The sequence below is a fragment of the Pectinophora gossypiella genome, chromosome 2, assembly GCF_024362695.1.
Source record: "Pectinophora gossypiella chromosome 2, ilPecGoss1.1, whole genome shotgun sequence".
Classification (NCBI taxonomy): domain Eukaryota; kingdom Metazoa; phylum Arthropoda; class Insecta; order Lepidoptera; family Gelechiidae; genus Pectinophora; species Pectinophora gossypiella.
In genome coordinates, this window is record NC_065405.1 from 14,858,057 (window position 1) to 14,879,316 (window position 21,260).

The 21,260-nt window shown below is 42.5% G+C and overlaps 1 protein-coding gene across 3 annotated transcripts in view; it reads right to left on the reverse strand.

Annotated features, from left to right (window-relative positions):
- The window catches only part of LOC126378488 (beta-arrestin-1), a 148,789-nt gene that overhangs the window by 7,544 nt on the left and 119,985 nt on the right, over positions 1–21,260 (reverse strand). For 2 of the 3 annotated variants that reach the window (XM_050026902.1, XM_050026893.1), the window contains exons 6-13: positions 17,009–17,151; positions 12,525–12,751; positions 11,474–11,606; positions 10,933–11,093; positions 8,366–8,446; positions 2,591–2,734; positions 1,766–1,852; positions 961–1,086 (exon numbers count right to left, since the gene is read on the reverse strand). In XM_050026902.1, the coding sequence (XP_049882859.1) occupies positions 961–1,086; positions 1,766–1,852; positions 2,591–2,734; positions 8,366–8,446; positions 10,933–11,093; positions 11,474–11,606; positions 12,525–12,751; positions 17,009–17,151 (1,102 nt within the window). The remainder of the gene's footprint in view (positions 1–960; positions 1,087–1,765; positions 1,853–2,590; positions 2,735–8,365; positions 8,447–10,932; positions 11,094–11,473; positions 11,607–12,524; positions 12,752–17,008; positions 17,152–21,260) is intronic. The other variant, XM_050026911.1, reaches the window with a different exon arrangement.

Sequence of the window (21,260 nt, forward strand, 5' to 3'; positions counted from 1 at the left end):
CAGGGGGGTTAAAATGGCCACATCGAAGCACACTACCACTCCTCTACTACTCTACTCCACTCCACTCTCACTCTCTCTCTCTCTCTCTGCTCTCTACTCGTCTACTTTTATATGCCGAAATGTCAAATTGCAATATTGCTTTCTCAGATGAATTGCTTCTCGATCTTGCTTCAGTCTGATGTAAGTATGTAGTCGTTACACGAGTCATGTCAGGGATCTATGGCGGCTCAGTAATAACCCTGACACCAGGGTTGATGGGGTTGGTAATCCCGCCCCCGCCTCGCTTGTTGCGGGGAACTTCGAGATTGCACGAGAATTCTCAGCGGCCCTAATATACCATCTTTATTGAATCGGATTTTATCCCGCCATACGTACGAGATTTAAATAGGCTAGTTTCCAACTAGCCAAACCAGTTACTTTTTACTAAACGTCAAAACACAAAATTATTATGGATTTTTTATGAAAAAGGACACTGGCGTCATAGAAAAACGTGATAAAATGTCGGACTTATTAATACGCTTTTCTAGACTAAAATTCATAAAGACGTAGGTTGAATAGAAAAATAAAAATATTTCGTCAGTTATACGTACATCTGTTTTAATTTAGTAATCAGAATTTAATGATTTATCTCCAATTGATGAATCGATGTCTTCGTCGAGATATCTGATTGTTTCATAGATATCGTTATAGTCTGTGGTTTCAATTTGTGCTACGTGCTTCATAAAATGGCAGGGGAAAAACATTATTTTTATGTACTGATTATTGATTAATGTATCTTATTATATTCCAATAGCTTACAGCAAGGGTGAAAGGCCAAAATCTTAATAAAAATATTTCATTTCAATTAATTTGAACCTGCGACCTCAAAGTGAGAGTCAAGCGTTCTACCAACTGGGTACCACGACACCCTTGCCTATCCTTAAATAAATAAATAAAAAAAAACAAAATGGCGGTACATACGGCTGCGGGTCGAGCTGTATGAGGTCGTGGTCGTTGTCGCGGGGCTCGGGCTCGCGCGCCGGCCTCGCGGGCTCCTCCTCGGGTTTCGGGTGCATCAGGATGAACGGCAGCTCCGCGCTCAGGTCACTGACAAACATATCTCATTAGCACAAATCTCATTGTCACTGTGGTATTGTGGTTCACCAGCTTGTATCCCGGTACCGGTCTTACATCAATGAGTTATTAATTTATCCAAAGTGCAGTTTCACTAGCACAGTTGGACGGCGATACACCACTTATCCACGTTGGTCTATCAGAAAGCTCGGTGAGGTGTGGGTACTTGTTTCATCTTGTGATGGATGTACCTCTGACTACCCCAATTCGGATACAGTCGTGAGTTTATGTTTGATTCATCATCATCAGCCCATTAACGTCCCCACTGCTGGGGCACGGACCTTCCCTATGGATGGATAGGGAGATCGGGCCTTAAACCATCACGCGGGCCCAGTGCGGATTGATAGTTACTGGCTTAACGTGCCTTCCGAAGCACGGAGGAGCTCGAGATGAAAACTTTTTTTTTGTGGTCAACCATCCTATGACGGGCCTTTGCGAAAGTTGCTTAACTTCAAACAATCGCAGACCGAACACATTAACCGCTGCGCCACCGAGCTCCTCAATCTCAAGCTTGTTTGATTAAGTTGGATATATTAGTATTGAGTACCGTGCGTCACCCGCGTGCGCAGGCGGCAGGTTGTCCGTCCCATTGAATGCAACAGCTGATTTAACACTATCATTCTGGTTGTTCTAAGAATATTTGCCGACTCACCCGCCTAGTGGTCCGAGACATAGCTTCACCTTGACTTTGTATTGCACTATGATACCTAAGTTCTCACGCTGCGACGGATCTGCGATTCTGTAATATAAAAGAATACACATTTCGAAATTTATATTAAATTCATTTTAAAACTTACTGTGCAGCCACCAGGGCAAATTCGGTTTTTTTTATGTGACTTATTGCAGGTTAGGTTTATAAATAGCATTAGCGCGAGCGATCTTCGTTTTATTGACTCTCGCAGTAACAAAAATCAAATCAAATCAAATATACTTTATTGCAAAGAATTAAATTACAACAATCAGACATAACACATGAATACAGTACAATTTGGGCGGCCTTATTGCTTAATAAAATCGGGGGTGAAGTGAGGAAACTAGGACCGGTGGGGGGAGGTTGTCATATACGCAGTATTATTGCTTATTGCATGTTTTCAGTTGGCTTAGCTCATTCGAGGCAACTGATTAGACTTTTTCTCATCGGAGGTTCTTACTCCTACTAGGGAGAAGGTAAGAATCTCCCTCACGGGTAATTCTTCATTCAGACTTAATAAGCACCTATATAGAATGGAGCTAACTGAGTCCTGTTTAAAGGACGATGAGACGCCATTGCACCTGCTGTGCAGATGTGAGACTTTCATGTACTGTAGAAGCCGAACACTGGGGGGGTAATATAATGTAACCCAGGAAGTCGTGGAGCTTACTCCCGGATCTGTCTAGAGGAGGCCTTGGTCAGAACAGATCTGGCAAGGTCACAGAGGCCTTTTCAGGCTGCATCAGCTGCAACCGTTGCCTTTTTCAAAGAAATAAATATGCTTACAGCGTGCTGGAGGCAAGGTTGGTGTCCTCGTGCTTGAGCTGCCCGTCGAGCGCGAGCCCCCACTTGTCCTTGTTGTTGGCTAGCAGCGGCGTCAACGTGAACACCTTGCTCAGAGTAAACCCTGGACCCACTGGGCAGCCCTCTCTGCAAGTACACGAGCAAGTGTTAAACGTCATCATCATCTTTGTATCTTCTTCTTATCGTGTCGATGGCAAACTAAATAGTATCGGCCCAAAACTTGGCAACACGTATGGCGCTATCGTAATAAATCTTCAAACGTGACACTGTCAGAATTGTGATCACACACAAGCCATTCAGCAAGAATTTAATTGACAACAAATCGTTATTCCTTTGTCACAAGGTCCGTTTTTACACACTGCCAATCTGACGTAAATTAAGGTGCATTAGGGTTGCCACCTTTTTTAGAGGAACTTAGTATTGTGGGTTTCACACACTACGGATATGACGTGCCAATAGGGTTGACACCTTTTTTTTAAGGGGACTTAGTATATTTTTTAAAGTATAGTATTTTCCGAAAATGCAGACAAATAAAAATGACATATTTTTGTTAACAATTATCGTCAATTTTTCGTTTAGGCATATTCAATGAAAATGTTTTTAAAAGAAAAAGAGAAAAGGAAATAAAATTACAGCACTTTTACATACTAAGCTGCTTTTCTTAAATATAATATTATTATAGTACGGGTGGCAACCCTACCTGCCAACCCGGTGTCAGGATTGTTATTAAACCCTGTGTTTGTCTATTATTATGAAAGAGTATGTAAACCAGCGGTTCCCAAATAGTTTTTATGCGTAACACTCAAAGGAGTTCAAACTGGACTAAATAAAACTAAAGATCACACATTAACACCGTAACATGAAATATTGAAGACAGCTTCCAGTTAATTTAACTACATGCTAACGCACACAAAATCTTCACGGCAATCAAGAATACCTTTTTTAATCATTTATCAATTCCGGCCGGGTCTACATGACAACCGCGCCGCGAATTATATCGAGCGCTTCGACCAATAAACGATACGAATGCTATCTACGTAGATGGACGTCAAACGGCTATTGGACGAAGGCCTCGATATAATTCGCGCTGCGCGCGGCGCGGTTACCGTGCAGAGCCTACTGGGTTTTAAAAAGGTTACATTGTAGCAATGCTATGCAATATTGCTGTTTGATATGTTGACAGTGCGCCCTTTCTTTTATTATTATTTACTTATTTGTACAAAATAAAACAGACACAAGGAACATACAAAGAAAAAAGATAATACTGATAAGTTTTTCTCTAAACAAAGATATTTCTTCCAGCTGGCATGTATTGTAGTATATCGACGGTAAAAAGCAATCCTGCTGTAAACCACACCTTGGCCAATTTTTTTTTATTTTTGATTCGGAATCAGAAAAAAATCCTGCGTCGAATGGTCCTATTCCCATGGCTCTACGACTTCTAGAAATTTCTGTACAGCGTTGGGATTTTGCTTATTTTTCCAAAAAGTCAACTGAATATTTGCTGTAAATAGCATTTAAAACAGCATTTTTCTGTGATATGTCTTTTACACCAATTTTGCTTTTGCAAATAATTTGATCTTTGTAGTTACAGCACTATTTAATGTTGAACAGTGCGGGTTACTGCATAATTGCATAACACATTTAAGTAACGTACTGTGTTTACTACATTTATTAGACAATAATCTGTTGATCGGCGTTATTTACTACATTTTAAACAAGTATAATATTACAGACAATGACAACTTACGCCAATTTAAAAATATCGTTATTTACTGGTCATGCGCATTTACCGCCATTATAATACACGCTCGCGCGTATATGACCGCGGGTTACCGCGTCGCTCAGTTACTCCGCGACAGTCGGGAAGGAGTGACATATTTGCTGTAACTATGTTTCGCTACCAATATGGAGTCATTTTTTTAATTATTTATTATTACTTATACGAGTGGGTCACGGGATTGTCCATTGGAGTTGGTCTAATCCTTATTTCTGCCACTAGCGAGGTCAAGCCCACCGGGTGGTTACCCGTTGGGAGAGGCCCGGTGAGCGCACGTCAGCTTGTGGCGATGGTCGAGTCCGGTGTTGGAGGGCTGCTCCGTCATCTTGCTCGGTCTGAAGAAGGTGGACGTTTTGGGGCGACGACTGTTAACTACCACTTGGAAACGTCACTCACCCTCGAAGGTAACCACAATACTAACTATTCAGCGAGGAGTAGTAGATGTGGACAGCCTCGTTCCAGTCGTTAGCAGTCCAATGGAGATGGTCAGTACCGCCACTGAACTGGATTAGTAGTGAGGCCAAGCTTCTCACTATAATGGGCACCGGGTCTATCTTGCTTCGGATGGCGTCCAGGATATCGTAGAGTAGCTGGATAGTCTGCTCCAGCATCTCCAGCTTATTCACTGTACGAAGTAATGTCTCCGCTTGGCCTTCTTCTCCTATGGAGGGGCGGCGACCTGTTGTTGTTGCGGTTGGTGTTGATCTTGGTGGTTCGGAATCCACAGCGGCAGACAGGGCGGGTTTTGCCTTCTTGCGTGAGTGCTTCGACCTGTGCGGTTTATGCCCATCTGAACCGGTTGCCGCTGCCATGTGCGAATTCTGGGCTGTCAGTTCGCTGGGATGCTTCGTGACGGTAGCTGCTGCTGTGGGTTTCGAGGCTCTTGCACTCGTTGATGGCGTAGTGCCCCCCTTCATGTTGCGCAGCTCGCGCACCTTTACCGGGCAGGATGAGCTGTTAGCCGGGTGAAGTCCCCTGCAGTTGCAACAGGTAGCCGGTTCCTCACGGGGAGGCATGCAGTCTTTCGCCACAAGGCTCTCACCGCATCGCACGCAGGCTATGGGACGATGACAGTTGAGGCTGCTGTGCCGGAATTATTGGCAGTGGTGGCACTGTGGCGCTTGGGTCTTCTCCATGCTTTGACTTTTATACCGGGCATGCATAGGAGTTCGGAGGTTTCGTAGATCTTTTGGAACCCCAGGCTTTGCCGGATCTCCACGAAGAAGATGCAACCAGGCTTGCCTGTGCGGGCCTGGATGGGGCGGATATACTCCTGTACGTAGCCTCGGTTCTTCAGCTCCTCCTCGAGTTTTGCGATGTCGGTATCCACCGGTAATCCGCGGGTCGCCAGTTTCAGCGAATGTTCCATCGGGGGTGTGTACGTGAACCAAAAGAGTCCAGTGTCTTTCTCCAGGTTGGTGACGTAACGCTGGTAAAGCCTGAACTCCTCCTCGGTTTTCGCCAGGAAGCGTGCTCTTTTGCCGTACGGACGCGCGTGGGGAACATGGCCTAACTTATCCCACATCTGTCGGAAGTGGTGCGTCCAATTGAGCAGATGATCCACCACCGGAGCGAGAGCGGGCGCAGGCGTGGGCGTCATCCGCAGGGATGGACATGGAGGCGCATGTGGAGGTGAGCCAGGGGTAGTGTAAACCGCCGCGCATGAGCGCGGTGGTGTCGTCTCCATGTTCAAGGAGGGCATGGAGAAACCGCAGATCGGTATAGGTTTTGGTGCGTTGACTGCCGTTCTGGCGGTGTTGTTATCCTCTTATTCCCGACATGTTCTTATCTAGAGAGTTGGGGTAGGGGCATTGGAAAAGGGGATGGCCGAAGATCTCCGCCAGCGAAGTATGGCGTGGGCGTCGTATTTGGTATGCGGCGAGTTGCGGCTCGAGGCAGCGGCTGGCGCTATAGGGATGCGCGAGCGAACAAATGGGCGCGTTCGTTCCTTTGTCACGCCTGCCATTGGGAGAGCCATGCTTCGATCTTAACGGCCTAGGCGTGGCAGGACTGCACCGGTACGAAGCCTAGCGGGCCGTCTCACAGAGCACTAGCTACCACTCCCTTCCCGGTGAGACTCGCTGGTTTAGGAGCGGTAACGGTGGTATCGTTTGTCACCGCGCAAGAGTGTACTTTAAAATACACCTCCTACTTTACTCCTCAGGTCGCAGAGTGGGTAGCCGCAGAAAAAGGTTGGCTTCCGAGTACCTTCAAAGCTTTAAGTACAGTGGCTAATCTGCCTAACTGGGCTCCCTCAGGCCTGTTGTCTTATATTTTGTACCGGGTACGAGCCCTCAGCGCCCCCCATTTGTCTAGCCAAGTAAATAATGCCATTTGCGGCAAATCTACAAAAGTATTTTCTTCAATAGATACATAGGTAGGAGTAGTGTATAATGTTTTTGATCTCACAATTTACCTGTTAAATAGTATAGCACGCTACAGGTAGTATTCCCCGTGCTATAAGCGGTCGGAGTACACTATTGTTGCTTAGGTGTATGCAAGATGGTAATTTTTAATTTCATAATTTAGCTATTTATTAGTGGGTTTATGTACTTTAACATTTTAAAATGACTTCATATAAATGTCATTCCATACTTACATCATTTTAATTTTATTATCATTTCACAACTTCTGTTAGTTAAGACAATTAATTGCACCAGCTAACACAGACTTACGACTTTTACATCAAAATTGCTATATAGGAATAGTTATCATAAGTGAATTACAGCAATTTTGCGTATAAATAAAGTACTTGATTTTGAGTGGCCCATACATTTACCTGCTTCATTTACAGCAACTTTGTGTAACAGAAAAAAAAGTGTGATTGCTGTAACCCACACAAACATAGGCTTAAATTAACTTCTAGTAAGTTTTAGGTATTTGACTTGATAGATAAACAAAAAATACATTTTGGTTCTAAAAATCACATTTATAGGCGTAATAGTTTAGGAGATATGATTTTTTTTCAAATTTTTCAAAAGTTTTTGGGCTCTGGTGAACATTTTGCATTTTGTGGGTTACAGCAGGATTGCTTTTTACCGTCGATATGCGCAAACGTCAAATTGCAATATTTCTTTTTAGATTAATCGCTTCAATGTGGCCTTTGATACCATCTGAACTCTTGTTAATTTTAACAAACCTTCAACCATGAGACACGTGATTTTCTTTCACAAGCGATGTAAGAACTATCCAAAACACAACCAAATTACATACAAAAATCTTGATATATATAAATATACAGATATAGGTATTATCAACACCAGCCCAAAAGAAAAATAAAAATATATCAAACCCGATACTATACTATTTGCACTCTAGCATAGTGCGGTTGACCCTGAGACAAGTACATATTCTTGGTCTCGTTCGCACTAGTCGGTACTCTGTACAGGGTGTTAGTGACATCGTAACGAATACTCAGATCGATGATTCAGACCATGATTCAGAGTTAATATCAAGTGGAATTTTTCGTCGCAAAATTCGTATTTTTTTTTTAGATTTTTTAAATTATATTCAATTCTATACTTTTGCAATGGAAAATTCCAATTGATATTAATAATCAGAATAATCAGCTAAATCATCCCCCTCAGTATTCGTTAAGATGTTACTCACACCCCGTACAAGTACATACAGTAGCCATACAAGTAGGTATGGGTGTTAGTGACAACGAAACGAATACTAAGGGGGATGATTCAGACCATGATTCTGAGTTGATATCAAGTGGAATGTCCTGTCGGAAAATTCATGAAAGTGGTTTTTTTATTATTTTCCGTTCCATACTTTTGCAACGGAAAATTGCACTTGATATCAACTCAGAATCATGGCCTGAATCGTCCCTCAAAGTTTTCGTTACGATGTCACTAACAGCCTGTATTTCTGTTCTGTTTTCACACGCGCCATACTAGAGCGAAGTAGTATAAGGGAGGTCGACAGGGAGAAGGGATAGGAGGGCATGCACTCACACGCAAACACTTACTCACAGAGACTGTACTTGTAATTTCTTACTGAACATCCTCCAGAATGGGAAACTAAACGCCCCCTTCGCCTTAATTTTGGGCTCCCTGGATTAATTCATAATAACTAAGTTATGTGTGCGTGTGTTACTGTCCATTCTTACGGACAAAATCATAGTTTGACAGCCCTTAAAAATCACATCGTAATGTAACGGGTTCGAATCCTGGCTCGAGTAAACTACTTTTACTTTATGAATTTGAATTAATGTTGGTATCATATAATTGAAATCACGTTGTTTCCAGGATTTGTATCTGGTTTGTATCTGGTTAATGGCAATAGGCTTGTTCTCTATTGCATGGGACTAAAGGCTGCCACATACCAGCTATGTTTGCATCACGACGCGTTGCGTCTGTTGCGCGCGCCATTTTGGTTTGTATCTTGCGGACTGTTGTCCGACTGGCGCACGCAAACTCAACGCATCGCTGCTACGACACTTTTGGTGTGAACGATCGTATATGGGTCGTTTTTCTTTTTTATCAACATTGATATGTCCTTTGTTCTGATAAGTTATATGTTTTCTTTCCATCTCAAAATACTAGCAAAATACTAATCGGTTCTTCGATTAACGTAGCTTGATTGTCTTTCACAAAATTCTGTGACAGTGGTAAATCGAAATGCTGTCTCCGACGAAAAGGGCCACTCTGTCACAATATTTTTTTGGAATGCCCCTGCAAAGATAAGTATGTTACCAAGGTGTCTTAATATATTATGATGTTTCGAAATATTTATTGCCGTTATAATTTAAAAGATGTTAAATCCGATATATCGAGAAAATGTATTTTTATTGTCGAAAAAAAGAAGAACGACCCATATAAGTACATAGATCACAAAACGCAACGTGCTGCAAACGCAACGCGTCGTGCTGCAGACGTATCCGGTGCGTGTCAGCCTTTAAACATAGCTGGCGAGAATTGGGAGTATACTATACATCTCTGCCTACCCCTTCGGGGTTACAGGCGCGATGCTATGTTATGGTGGAAAAGCTTACTGTCAAACTAAAATTATGTTCGTTCCATTCTTTAGAATCGACAGGACATTAAGTATATCATAATATTACTTAAATACAATAGGTAGGCATAACATATCATAATCCTTCCTTTTTTCTCTGTCGGGTAAAAATAAACACAGAAAAATATAACTAGAAATAAGCGACGACAACAATATACACACATACAAAGCTTTTTAAGTTAAATATATTGATAGCATGCACTAAGCATCATAATAGTGCTGATTCCGTAGGTACATACCATCTAAGTTTATTTTAAGTTATACCTGTCATTTTCTTACCCGCCGAATAGGAAAGGGACGGGTAATCGACAGGCATAAAATTTATGGAACACACGTCAATTTTAGGGAGGAATTTAAAAAGAACCTTAGTAAAAATTTATTTTAGCCAATAACCCGACAGACTTAAGTTGACAGCATATGTAAAACGGGTTGCATAGTGATGCCTATATAATTCGCCCGGTTTATTCGTTCATTTTATTCACTCGCTATAAATGCTAAGACGACCGTACCTTCGTAATTTTTGACGGTCCTGCGTATGAATTTACACCTACGTTAGTATTAAGTTTTCGTCGTGTGACGGGACTGGACTCTAGCATTATCCTGTTATTCACAGGGTCCGCTTACCAAACCTGAAGTTTTGACAGGTCCGGTTTTTCACAGAAGAGACTGTCTGGCCGACCTTCCAATTCGCGAAGGGAAAACCAGCCCTTACAGGTAAGTCACATACAGAAAATGACGACGCGATGATGATGAATGAACCATGGTATAAGAAGACCAGGTATGCTCAATCCTATGACAAGCCGCCACTGCTAACCTATTCTTCTAACGAGCCCATTGATGACGTAAGTGTTACCATTCAATTGGTATCTCCAACATTCCAAGGACGTAAATTTTATTATTGAAAGTTAAGGGAATTACTGACTAAAATATTTAATTACTATTACTTGGCACATATATAAAAATCATTACAACTGTACGTAAATCTTTTACTAAAGGTGCAAAATTTCCTTGCAAAGTAAATTAAAAACATTGGACGTGGGCCATTTATTTTTTACAAAATGGCAACATAGGGTGGGATGACGTCAGCTGGGCTAACCTTGAAACGCTAGCTGTCAGTTTTGATACCTGCCGGGTCTGCATGACAACCGCGCCGCGCGCGGCGCGAACTATATTGAGCGCTTGGACCAATGAACGATACGAATGCTATCTACGTAGATGGACGTCAAACGGCTATTGGTCGAAGCGCTCAATATAATTCGCGCCGCGCGCGGCGCGGTTGTCATGCAGACCCGGCTGGTCTTCTTATATCATGGAATGAATTTTAAATTCGTATGCCAATTCTTGGCTGAATGTGCTGAGACCGATGACAACATATAGTGTTGTCAGCACCCTGTAATATCTTGTAACGCGCAACATTCACGAATAAATATTTTTGTATTTGTATTTGTATGATGTCGTGTGACGGGACTACGGTACTTATTATCAATGTACTAATGTTATGTTAGGTATATGGAATGGTACTAACTCGCTCTCGGCCTCGGCGACGGTGCACTTGTATTGGGCGGTTGAAAAGAGACAGATGTCGGCGAACTGGCGCACTGACACCTTGATGCGCTTGACGGAGCGGTTCGAGTTGTTCGCTATGTGCACGTTCACCGCTATGTTCTCGCCGTGGTGGTAGAGCTCCTGGAATGGAAATAGGCCGAAGATATTACCATTTTTTTTAAATTAAGTTATTTTTAAGTCATCATAAATTACACATAATTGGTATACTTCTTCTCTCGTGTGTGTTGTGAGGTGGATTACCAACCTCATCAACCCTGGTGTCAGGGTTACTATTGAGCCGCCAAAGTCCCCTGACATGACTCATGTAACGACTACTTACTTACATCAGTAAGTAGTAACAGGGACCAACAGCTTAACGTGCCTTAACTAGCCCAAACACTTCCGCCAATCCGCAGTGGAGCAGCATGGTGGAGTATGCTCTATACCCCTCCGGTTGATTGAGGGGAGGCCTATGCCCAGCACTGAATGTATCTTTTGTTATGTAGAGATGCTTCGCATACCTTGTCGAGCGAAGCTTCTAGATACAGCTTGTTGGGGCTCATCATGAACTCCTTGGACACCTCCACCGACGGCTGCTCGCCCTGTTTGCTCGGCGCGTACATTATCTTGCGGATCGCTAACCGGACTGAGTTCCTGGAATTCAGACATCATTTTCTTTTTCAAATCCATTCAATTGCAATCATGAAAATAGGCTAGTTTCCAACTAGTCAAATCAGTTACTTTTTATTAAACGTCAAAACACGAAATTACTATGGAATTTGTATGAAAAAGCACACTGTGACGTCATAGATAAATGTGATAAAATGTCGGACTTATTAAGTTTTTCTTGATTAAAATTCATAAATAAGTTAAATAGGAAAAAGGAGGAAGCTTTTCGTTACTTTTATATCTGTCTTTATTCAGTTATCAGAATTTCATAATTAATGTTCAACCTAGAACACGGCCCAATTCACAACAATGTTGTGACACTTCACGTAAGGTAAATAACTCATTGGTGCAAGTCCAGTCACGGGGTGCGAACCGGCGCTCCCCGTTTGAGAAGCAAGTCAGTGTACAGGACTACAGTGGCATAAAGAAGAAATAAAGTTTATCTGGAAGAAATTGCTATTTAGCAAGGCCGCCGATTGTACTTCCCCTGTCACATTTGTAATTGTTTTTGGTGTTGTGTTTATATATGCAATAAAGCGTTTTTGTATTGTATTGCAATATTGAGCCTTCTCAATGCGAGGGTTTGGCAGCACAGCGCCCAGAATGGCGCAGGCTGGTGATGAGGCGAGTACACGAGTTCGAGCAACAGAGCACGGCAGACCTCGACGCTAAACGTGATGAGTTGAAGGCCCGTCCCCCTGCCGCTATTCATTATAAATACCAAAACGGTGTGCTCACGTGCCCTCACTGTGCGCGGGAGTTCACTGTAATGATAGGCTACATAAGCCATCTTCGGGCGCATCAGCGTCGTGCCGACTAGGAGTCGAAGTGGTCGCCATGGCCGAAATCGGTCGGAATTCATCATCATCATATTGTAAAGAAGAAAAGCCAGTGTTATATTACCGTTTATGCGGCTTGTCATCCTGGGAATCTGCAACGAAAGCCTTCAGCTCGTAGTCTACCCCGCAAGGTTTGCCCGTGTCACCCGGGGCAGGTTGCAGTGTCACCGACGCGGGACAGTGCGGGGGCAGTTCGAAGTAGAAGGGGTGCGCGGCGGGACCCAACTTGCGGACCAGGCGCTCCTGTAGCCGAGTCAGAGGCCGTTTGGGTGTGCTCGTTGGTGGGTATATCTGAAATGATCCAGCAGCAAATAAGATCAACGGAACAGACGTAAGAATTAAAACTGGACAGATAAATGAGAGTTGGTCAAAGATCATTTTCAAAATCATCAATCAGCCCGCATCATCTCACTTTTGACTATATTCACCCATTTGCACCACATAATACAAAAAACTAATATAGAAATAGACTCGGAGTGTTTACCTGTGAATGTAAGATGATTCAGTGCTTCGAAAGGTCTTTAAGTAAATTGGTAGTCGTTATTATATCAGAAGCCTCTCGATTGAAAAGTAACCCTGACCATAGAATAAGGAATAATACTACATATAGAACGGCAACTCTCCGCTCCCCACCAGCGGCGGAGCTAGGTTTAACCCGGTCTTACTGTAGTCTTCAATCGTGTCGGGCGGGGCGTCAGACCTCACACAAACGCGCGTGTTAAAACGAAGTTTTTTTGTATGAAGTGTCCAGGGCCCTGACACCTGGGTTGAGTCCCTCCGTGGTTGAGCGTTGGGGTCGCGATTTGGTGGTGCTTGGTTCTGATCCCGGTGGGGATCATATCACAAACATAAATATGGTGTCAAAATCCACTTAAAATCCAGGTAACATTTTGTTGTCTCAATTTTAACCCGGATTGAAATGAAATGAAAGAATTAGAATCACATTCTGATGTGATTTTTGAAAAAGGTCTTTGGTTTTCACTGTGAAGCGACGATACAGCTGGCGAACGTCGCCGAGCTTCAGGAAACATTATCCATAACTGGGATTGCGGTAACAAAAAAGTTGGCCTCAACTTTTTAACATTTCCAGAAAGTTGTCCCATTAAAAAAGTATCTGTGAATCCCCAAAATTCGTGTTAACGTGTCACTCGCTACCTTTAATCAAAGTTTACAAATTCAAACTCGAATTTTTATTTTTTATGTTATTCGCCCTCTGGGTTCCATTCGTTTTTATTATCGACATCGGGTTTGTAGTTGAATAAATATATTAAAAATACTTAATTTGCGTGATAACAAAACGCCTGTCGTACGTCAATGTGTCACAGGTTCGAATCACGGCTCGGGCTTTAAGCCACTGAATTCGACTTTATGAGTTTCGAGACTTTGAGTTCATGTTTTGATTATACATAATTAGGCACTGAATTCGACTTTATGAGTTTCGAGACTTTGAGTTCATGTTTTGATTATACATAATTAGGCACTGAATTCGACTTTATGAGTTTAGAGACTTTGAGTTCATGTTTAGATTATACATAATTAGCCACTAAATTCGACTTTATGAGTTTCGAGACTTTGAGTTCATGTTTGGATTATACATAATTAGCCACTGAATACGACTTTATGAGTTTCGAGACTTTGAGTTCATGTGGATTGTACATAATTAGCCACTGAATTCGACTTTATGAGTTTAGAGACTTTGAGTTCATGTTTAGATTATACATAATTAGCCACTAAATTCGACTTTATGAGTTTCGAGACTTTGAGTTCATGTTTGGATTATACATAATTAGCCACTGAATACGACTTTATGAGTTTCGAGACTTTGAGTTCATGTGGATTGTACATAATTAGCCACTGAATTCGACTTTATGAGTTTCGAGACTTTGAGTTCATGTTTAGATTATACATAATTAGGCACTGAATTCGACTTTATGAGTTTCGAGACTTTGAGTTCATGTTTGGATTATACATAATTAGCCACTAAATTCGACTTTATGAGTTTGAGACTTTGAGTTCATGTTTGGATTATAGATAATTGGTATCACGTGGTTTCTAGGTTATATTCCCGTGTGTTGAATTTCCTGTCGGAAAAATCATGTAAATTTTGGTGTCTTTTTTAATTATTTTCAGTTCCATACTTTTGCGACGGAAAATTCCATTTGATATTAACTCAGAATCATGAGCTGAAATATCCCCCTCAGTAATCGTTACGATGTCACTAACACCCTGAATAATATTGAAATACAGGTAAATACAGATAATATATCTCCGTAAGGTAACGATTGAGATTCTATTAAGTGAATAATATATATAATACATACATAACGTATCCTCTCACACCAAGCGGAACGACATAAAGGGAAATTAAATTATATAATAACGTCGTGTTTCCGGCAACGCAGTTTAACATACCACCACACCCCGGACACTTCATATAAAAAACCTCGTTTTACACAGACAATAGGCCTCGTCAATGCCTTCGGGCAAGTCTGGAGCCAAGAGCAAACCTATCAAAGGCAAAAAAAGACTACACATTGACGTTATAGTATACGCGCATCTGTGTGTGTGATGTCTGACACCATACGATTGAAGACTAAAGTAAGGCCGGGTTTCCATTGACGCGGAGATGTGCGGATTTAACCAATCACAGCGTTCGAGAGAGCGAAAAACGAAGACGCTCTGTTACTCTCTCCCGCACGGTGATTGGTCGATTCCTGCACATCTCCGCACAATAGAAACGCAGCATAAGATAAGATAATAAGAGGCGGTGGGTTTGAATCTAGCTCAGACGCTGGTGGGGAGCAGAGAGGTGCCGTTCTATACGTAGTATTATTCCTTATTCTATGGTCAGGGTTACTTTTGAATCGAGAGGCTTTTATAGAGGGGTATAATAATACACTTCTGCCTATCCCTTCGAGGATACAAGAGTAATCACAGTGATGCTATGTTGCGTTAGAGGCACAGACCGGACACTCTGTACAAAAATCTCATTCTTACCGTGTGCTGCCTAACGCGTAAGTGCGAGCGAGACATAGACTAAAGTAAGATCCAGAAGTGAGGTCGGCCCTCGATACAAATTAGTGGGGGGGGGAGAGTTGCCGTTATATACGTAGTATTGTTCTTCTTCTTCTTCTATAGTGTGGATTGTGAGGTGAATTACCAACCCCATCAAACCTGGTGTCAGGGTTATTACTGAGCCCCTGACATGACTCATGGTAACGACTACGTACTCACATCAGTAAGTAAGAACCGGGACCAACGGCTTAACGTGCCTACCGAAGCACGGATCTTTTTACTCTTTGGACAATCAAGTGATCATGATCAGCCTATAATATCCTAATCAAACTAGGGATCACAAAGTGCTTTTTGTGATTTGTCCCCACCGGGATTCGAACCCGGGACCTCCGGATCGTGAGCACAACGCTCAACTGGACCACGGAGGCCGATATTGATCTTTATTCTATGATATTATTCACTCAGCGACTCAGTCTATCTCATCGAAGCACAACGGCTTCGTTAATGGAAATTTAAGACTTTTCCACGCGTTTACCTGTTACCAGGTACCAATTTGCTTCCAATTACATTGAGAAAAAAACAAAAACACACCACACAAATGGTTTCCTACAGGCAACAAGGATAACGTTGATTTTACATGTGCCAGTTATTTGTTGAAAATCAAATTTTGTCCGGTTGCCAATTCGTGTTCAATTTAATTTGAACAAAGTTGATCAAAAAATTTTGCCGCTAATAATACCTATAAGGGTAGGCTTCGTTTATTTGATTATTTTCTAGAACTTATTGAGTTTCTTTGAATAAAGAACGTAAAATATTTCAAAGACTTGAAGCCCATTTTTTTGACCTTCTTGTAGATTTGCCGCGTCGCAACTACTTGGCCGGACTATTGGGGAGCGCTGAGGGCTCTCACCCGGTACAAAATTTGTGTCGGGATCTCAGGCTTCCTTGAACTTTGTGTAACATGAACATTTGACTGTTTCACAAGGGTCGCATCCAATGGTCCTAACATTCCGGTTTTTTATAGAAGCGACTGCCTGTCTGACCTGTCAACTCGCGGAGGGAAAACCAACCCAACACAGGTCACATACCTCCGAAACTCATTTCTCGGGAGGGTGGGTTTCCTCACGAAGTTTTCCTTCGCCGCTGCGCACGTGGTAATTATTTATGATTCAAACATGAATTCGAAAACAAATTCGACAATCGTTGGTTTAGGCCTGTGCTGGATTCGAACCTGCGACCTTATAGTGAGAGGCAAGCGTTCTACCAACTGGGCTACCACGGCTCACTTGCTCGGCCAGATCTGGACAGAAAACGTGATGATCTGAAAGCCCGACCACCTGCGGCATTCATCTATAATTACGTAGGCGGTGTGCTGACGTGCCCACAATGTGGGCGTACGTTTTTAAAATGATTGGTTTAGGCCTTGTTGGGGCGGTTGTTTGGCAGGCAGTTGGAAGAACCTATTTGAGACTACCACGGCTTCCAACACCACATTGACACCGCAGGGCCAAGTAGCTACTGAATGAGTGTTACCTGTTCAGCAGCGAGATAGAGGTCCTTCCTAAAGGTCAGTCCCAGCACGTCGAGGTCCTCCCGTCCATACCGGAACGCGGCCAACACGTGCCCGAAGACCTTCCGGTCTTTCACGTATTCCGGGTCGATTAGCACCACCCCGTCTGAAACATTTCACAACATTCATATTAATGGAGGTTTCATAATGTGTTTCCTGGCTTAAAGTGGACGTATTACGACGCATATGTGACATATATTTCAATTAAGATTATTTGTATTTTTGTACTGTTGTCTTGTCACTTCATCATCCCCCTAGCATTATCCCGTTTCTCACAGAGTTCGCTTACCTAACCTGAAGATTTTACAGGTCCGGTTTTTTACAGAAGCGCCTGCCTGTCTGACCTTCCAACCCGCAAATGGAAAACTAGCCCAACACAGGTTAGGTCACATACCTCCGAAAACGTATTACTGAGGATAATAGAATTGCGAAAGCGGTATATAAAGCGAAAGTTGATGGTAGGGCTGGCAGAGAAAGACCTAGAAGAACTTACATTGACCAAATTGGATATGTCCTTAGAAAAGGTTTAGTACGATCTACTCTGAACCGGCTTGCGTGTATGAAGCAATTGATGAAGGTTGAGAAAGCAAGAGAAGTGGGACAGAATCGAAGCAAATGGACTTCTATAGTCTCTGCTTACCCCGGTGGGAAATAGGCGTGAGTTTATCTATGTTAAAGTTACTACTTTCACCAATCACCAATTGTTTATCACGGTCATTATTACTGATCGAACCTTATCACGATCGCTTTAATGTTATTATGCCGTAAGCGTGGCCAATTATTGGTCAGCAAAAATTTAGCTTCGATCGCCATCGACTCGCAAAGAAGAGAAGATGCCAGGATTGTAGCAGTTCACCTTAGTTTATGACCTACGGGTACACACCGGATACTCCATACAAAAATATCACTTTTTACCGTGTGCCGCTTAACGCGTAAGTGCGAGCGAGACGCAGTCCGCACGCTCTCCCCCTTACTCCTTAGTGGCTTACATAAGAATAAAGTAAGGCCCAGAGGGTGTGAGGTCGGCGCCCGAAACGATTGGTGCGGGGCGGAGAGTTACCGTTCTATACGTAGTCATCATCATCATCAAGAGGAGCTCGGTGGCGCAGCGGTAAACGCGCTCGGTCTGCGAGTGTTGAAGTTAAGCAACTTTCGCAAAGGCTGATCATGGGATGGGTGACCACAAAAAAAAAGTTTTCAGCACGAGCTCCTCCCTGCTTCGGAAGGCACGTTAAGCCGTTGGTCCCGGTTGCATTAGCAGTCGTTAATAACCATCAATCCGCACTGGGCCCGCGTGATCGTTTAAGGTCCGATCTCCCTATCCATCCATAGGAAAAGCCCGTGCCCCAGCAGTGGGGACGTAAATGGGCTGATGATGATGATACGTAGTATTATTCTTTATTCTATGCTACGGCTAACCTTTTATACAATTCATCCATTAACAATAACAGTGTATACGCTGTTATTATACCTAACACTTTTTCATTCGATTTCATTACACATTCAATTCCTACATTCATGTAAATGCTACGTTGCAAAATCTCGTTTCATTCCTTCCATTAGCTCCATCTCATTTGAAATGTAGTTCCAGCTAATATTTTATAACGGGCGATGTAAAATGCTGAGTTTCCGATGAGCTAATAAGCTTATGGAGTCTTCAGTTTGAAAGTATATATTGGTAGACAGTTATATTAGTACTACTACTGCGAAGAATATCATAAACAAACTAAATTAAACAACACAAAACACATACATTACATAAACACACACAACATACATACATATATACAGGGTGTTAGTGACATCGTAACGAAAAAAAAAATGGAACGCCTATTTTATTGTACTAAAAACGATGGTGGGTGTTTTTCTTGTCGCAAATGTTTAATTAAGATTTTCAATTTTTACTGTGCCGCAATGTAAGTCGAACAACGCGCCACACAGACGCTAAACTTACGCGCGGCTACGTTACGCGTGCGTGATACGATGTTGATATCTAGGTAGGAGTTTTCATTCTCTTGTATTTAGATGCTTAGTGGTTCAACGTTTAAAAATGTTGTTTGTTGAAGTAGAACACCTACTGCCACGATTTTTCACGCACGGTACCTACCTACCAGTTATTAAAACGTTCCTAACTTATTAACAATAAAAACCCTACTCTTGCCTTACCTTAATTGTTATTCCTTCGGATGAAGTACCTAGGTAGGTACCCTAGAACATGTCACGTCACGTAGGTATGCAACATCGCGTTTCCTCCGCGGTAGGTAGGTATCACACGCACTCACAAACACAACACCTTGTTCTTTAATAAACATCAACAATATTCCATACTTTTGCGCAGTAAATGGTCTATGATCTATCATCATAGTCGACACTACTCATTTACAGAATGAAACAAACACTCACAAACACGAAAAAAATATCCTCGAAAAACATCACGCGATTCGTGTCAAGCTCAGTATTCGACTGAGCGGAAGCGCGCGGCGGCGGCGTTAGCGCAAAGCATCAAAGGCGCCGACTAAGGGCGCCGACGACGCACCGGCCGCGGCCGAGTCGAGCCGACGACTAGAGAGAGAGAGAGAAGTATGTTTATGGTGCAAGTGACAGAGAAAGAAATAGTATCTGTTCGTATGCCTACTTTATTGGCGAGCGTTGCCCTTGACCCGTGCGCCGGCTATTCACCTGCGCATAGCTGAAGTTGTAGATACGTTATTATTATTATTGATGACATTGATAAAATTTAATAATTAGTAATTTTTATTTGTTTATTTTAAATGTGCGTTCTATGCAGCTTAAAACACAATATGGGACTGAAAAAAATCTAATTTTTTTATGAATTTGGCAACAGGAAACTTCACTTGATACCTATCAACTCAAAGAAATACCTAGTATCTGTTCGTAATGCCTACTTTATTGGCGCGCGTTGCCCTTGATCCGTGAGGCTATTCACGTCCGAGTATCCATCAAGACAGATCAAACAAGCCCTAACTCGGAGGTCTTGCGTCCCAGGATCCTTTAATTATGTCTTAGAACCTTCTTGGCCTATGTGGTCCAGTGGTTGAGCGATGGGATGCGGAGGGTCCGGGTTCGTATTTCGGTGGGGACATATCACAAAAATCTGTTTATAAGGCCTTTGGTTGGGACGTTACAGGCTGATCACCTGATTGTCCGAAAGTAAAATGATCCGTGCTTCGGAAGGTACGTTAAGTCGTTGCTCCCGTCTACTAGGTACTTATGTAAGCACGTAGCCGTTACATGAATATTGTACACAGAACAGGATAGGTTTAATTAGTTCTTTACTGATGATTTAACAATGAGATTTAAAACCACGAATAACTTAGTACTTAGTACCTCGGTACGGTACCAACATGTAACAAGAAAAATAAGATCACTCCTCTCGGACAATTTTTTTCTTTGAACATGCCGACATTGCCTACGCGGCGGAGTTGCCGAACTATCGATAGGTAGATTATCAATTGTTGAACTTGAAAATTGTCTAAACTATCGAAAGTAGTGATAGTACATTTAGATTGATACTAGCGATAGTACCGATAGGTCTTGCTTTGTAACAATAATGGGTATTGATCTAAAAGATCTATCGATAGGTACCTACTATTGTTTTTTTTTTAACTAGGTATCGATAGAATATCGATAGGCAACACTCTGGCGGAGTGTCCGCCCAATTCTAGACGCGATCTCGCTCGATTTTTGTGTAGCGAGGTTTTGCGTAGGTACTTACATACTAAGTTGGTGGATGGTTGACATAGTAGGTAACTAATTATCTAATCTGTGGTGGTTGTGTTAGTTGGTTGTTAGTTATTCTAATGACAACAAAGAATACAATTATTTACTGTTTCAACTGTTTTAGGTAGATAATGGCCCTGATTCCTATGAGTAAATGAATGAATAACCCGGTCGAATCAAAAAGGTATCTCGCTGGTAACTTAATTCTGTCGGTTGTTTTAGATTTCTGCTTAAAATTGACGTGTATTCCATAAATTTTATGCCTGTTGATTATCCGTCCATTTAAGAATAAGAATAAAATAAATTTATAATTTACGATAGACAGAGAAAGAAATAGGATCGGTTCGTAGTGCCTACTTTGTAGGCCGCGCCGCCGCCGCGCCGCCGCCGCGCCGCCGCCGCGCCGCCGGCGAGCGGCGCGGGGCGCGCAGAGCGGGGCGCGCGGCGCGGTGCGTGTGGCCGTTGACCCGTTCG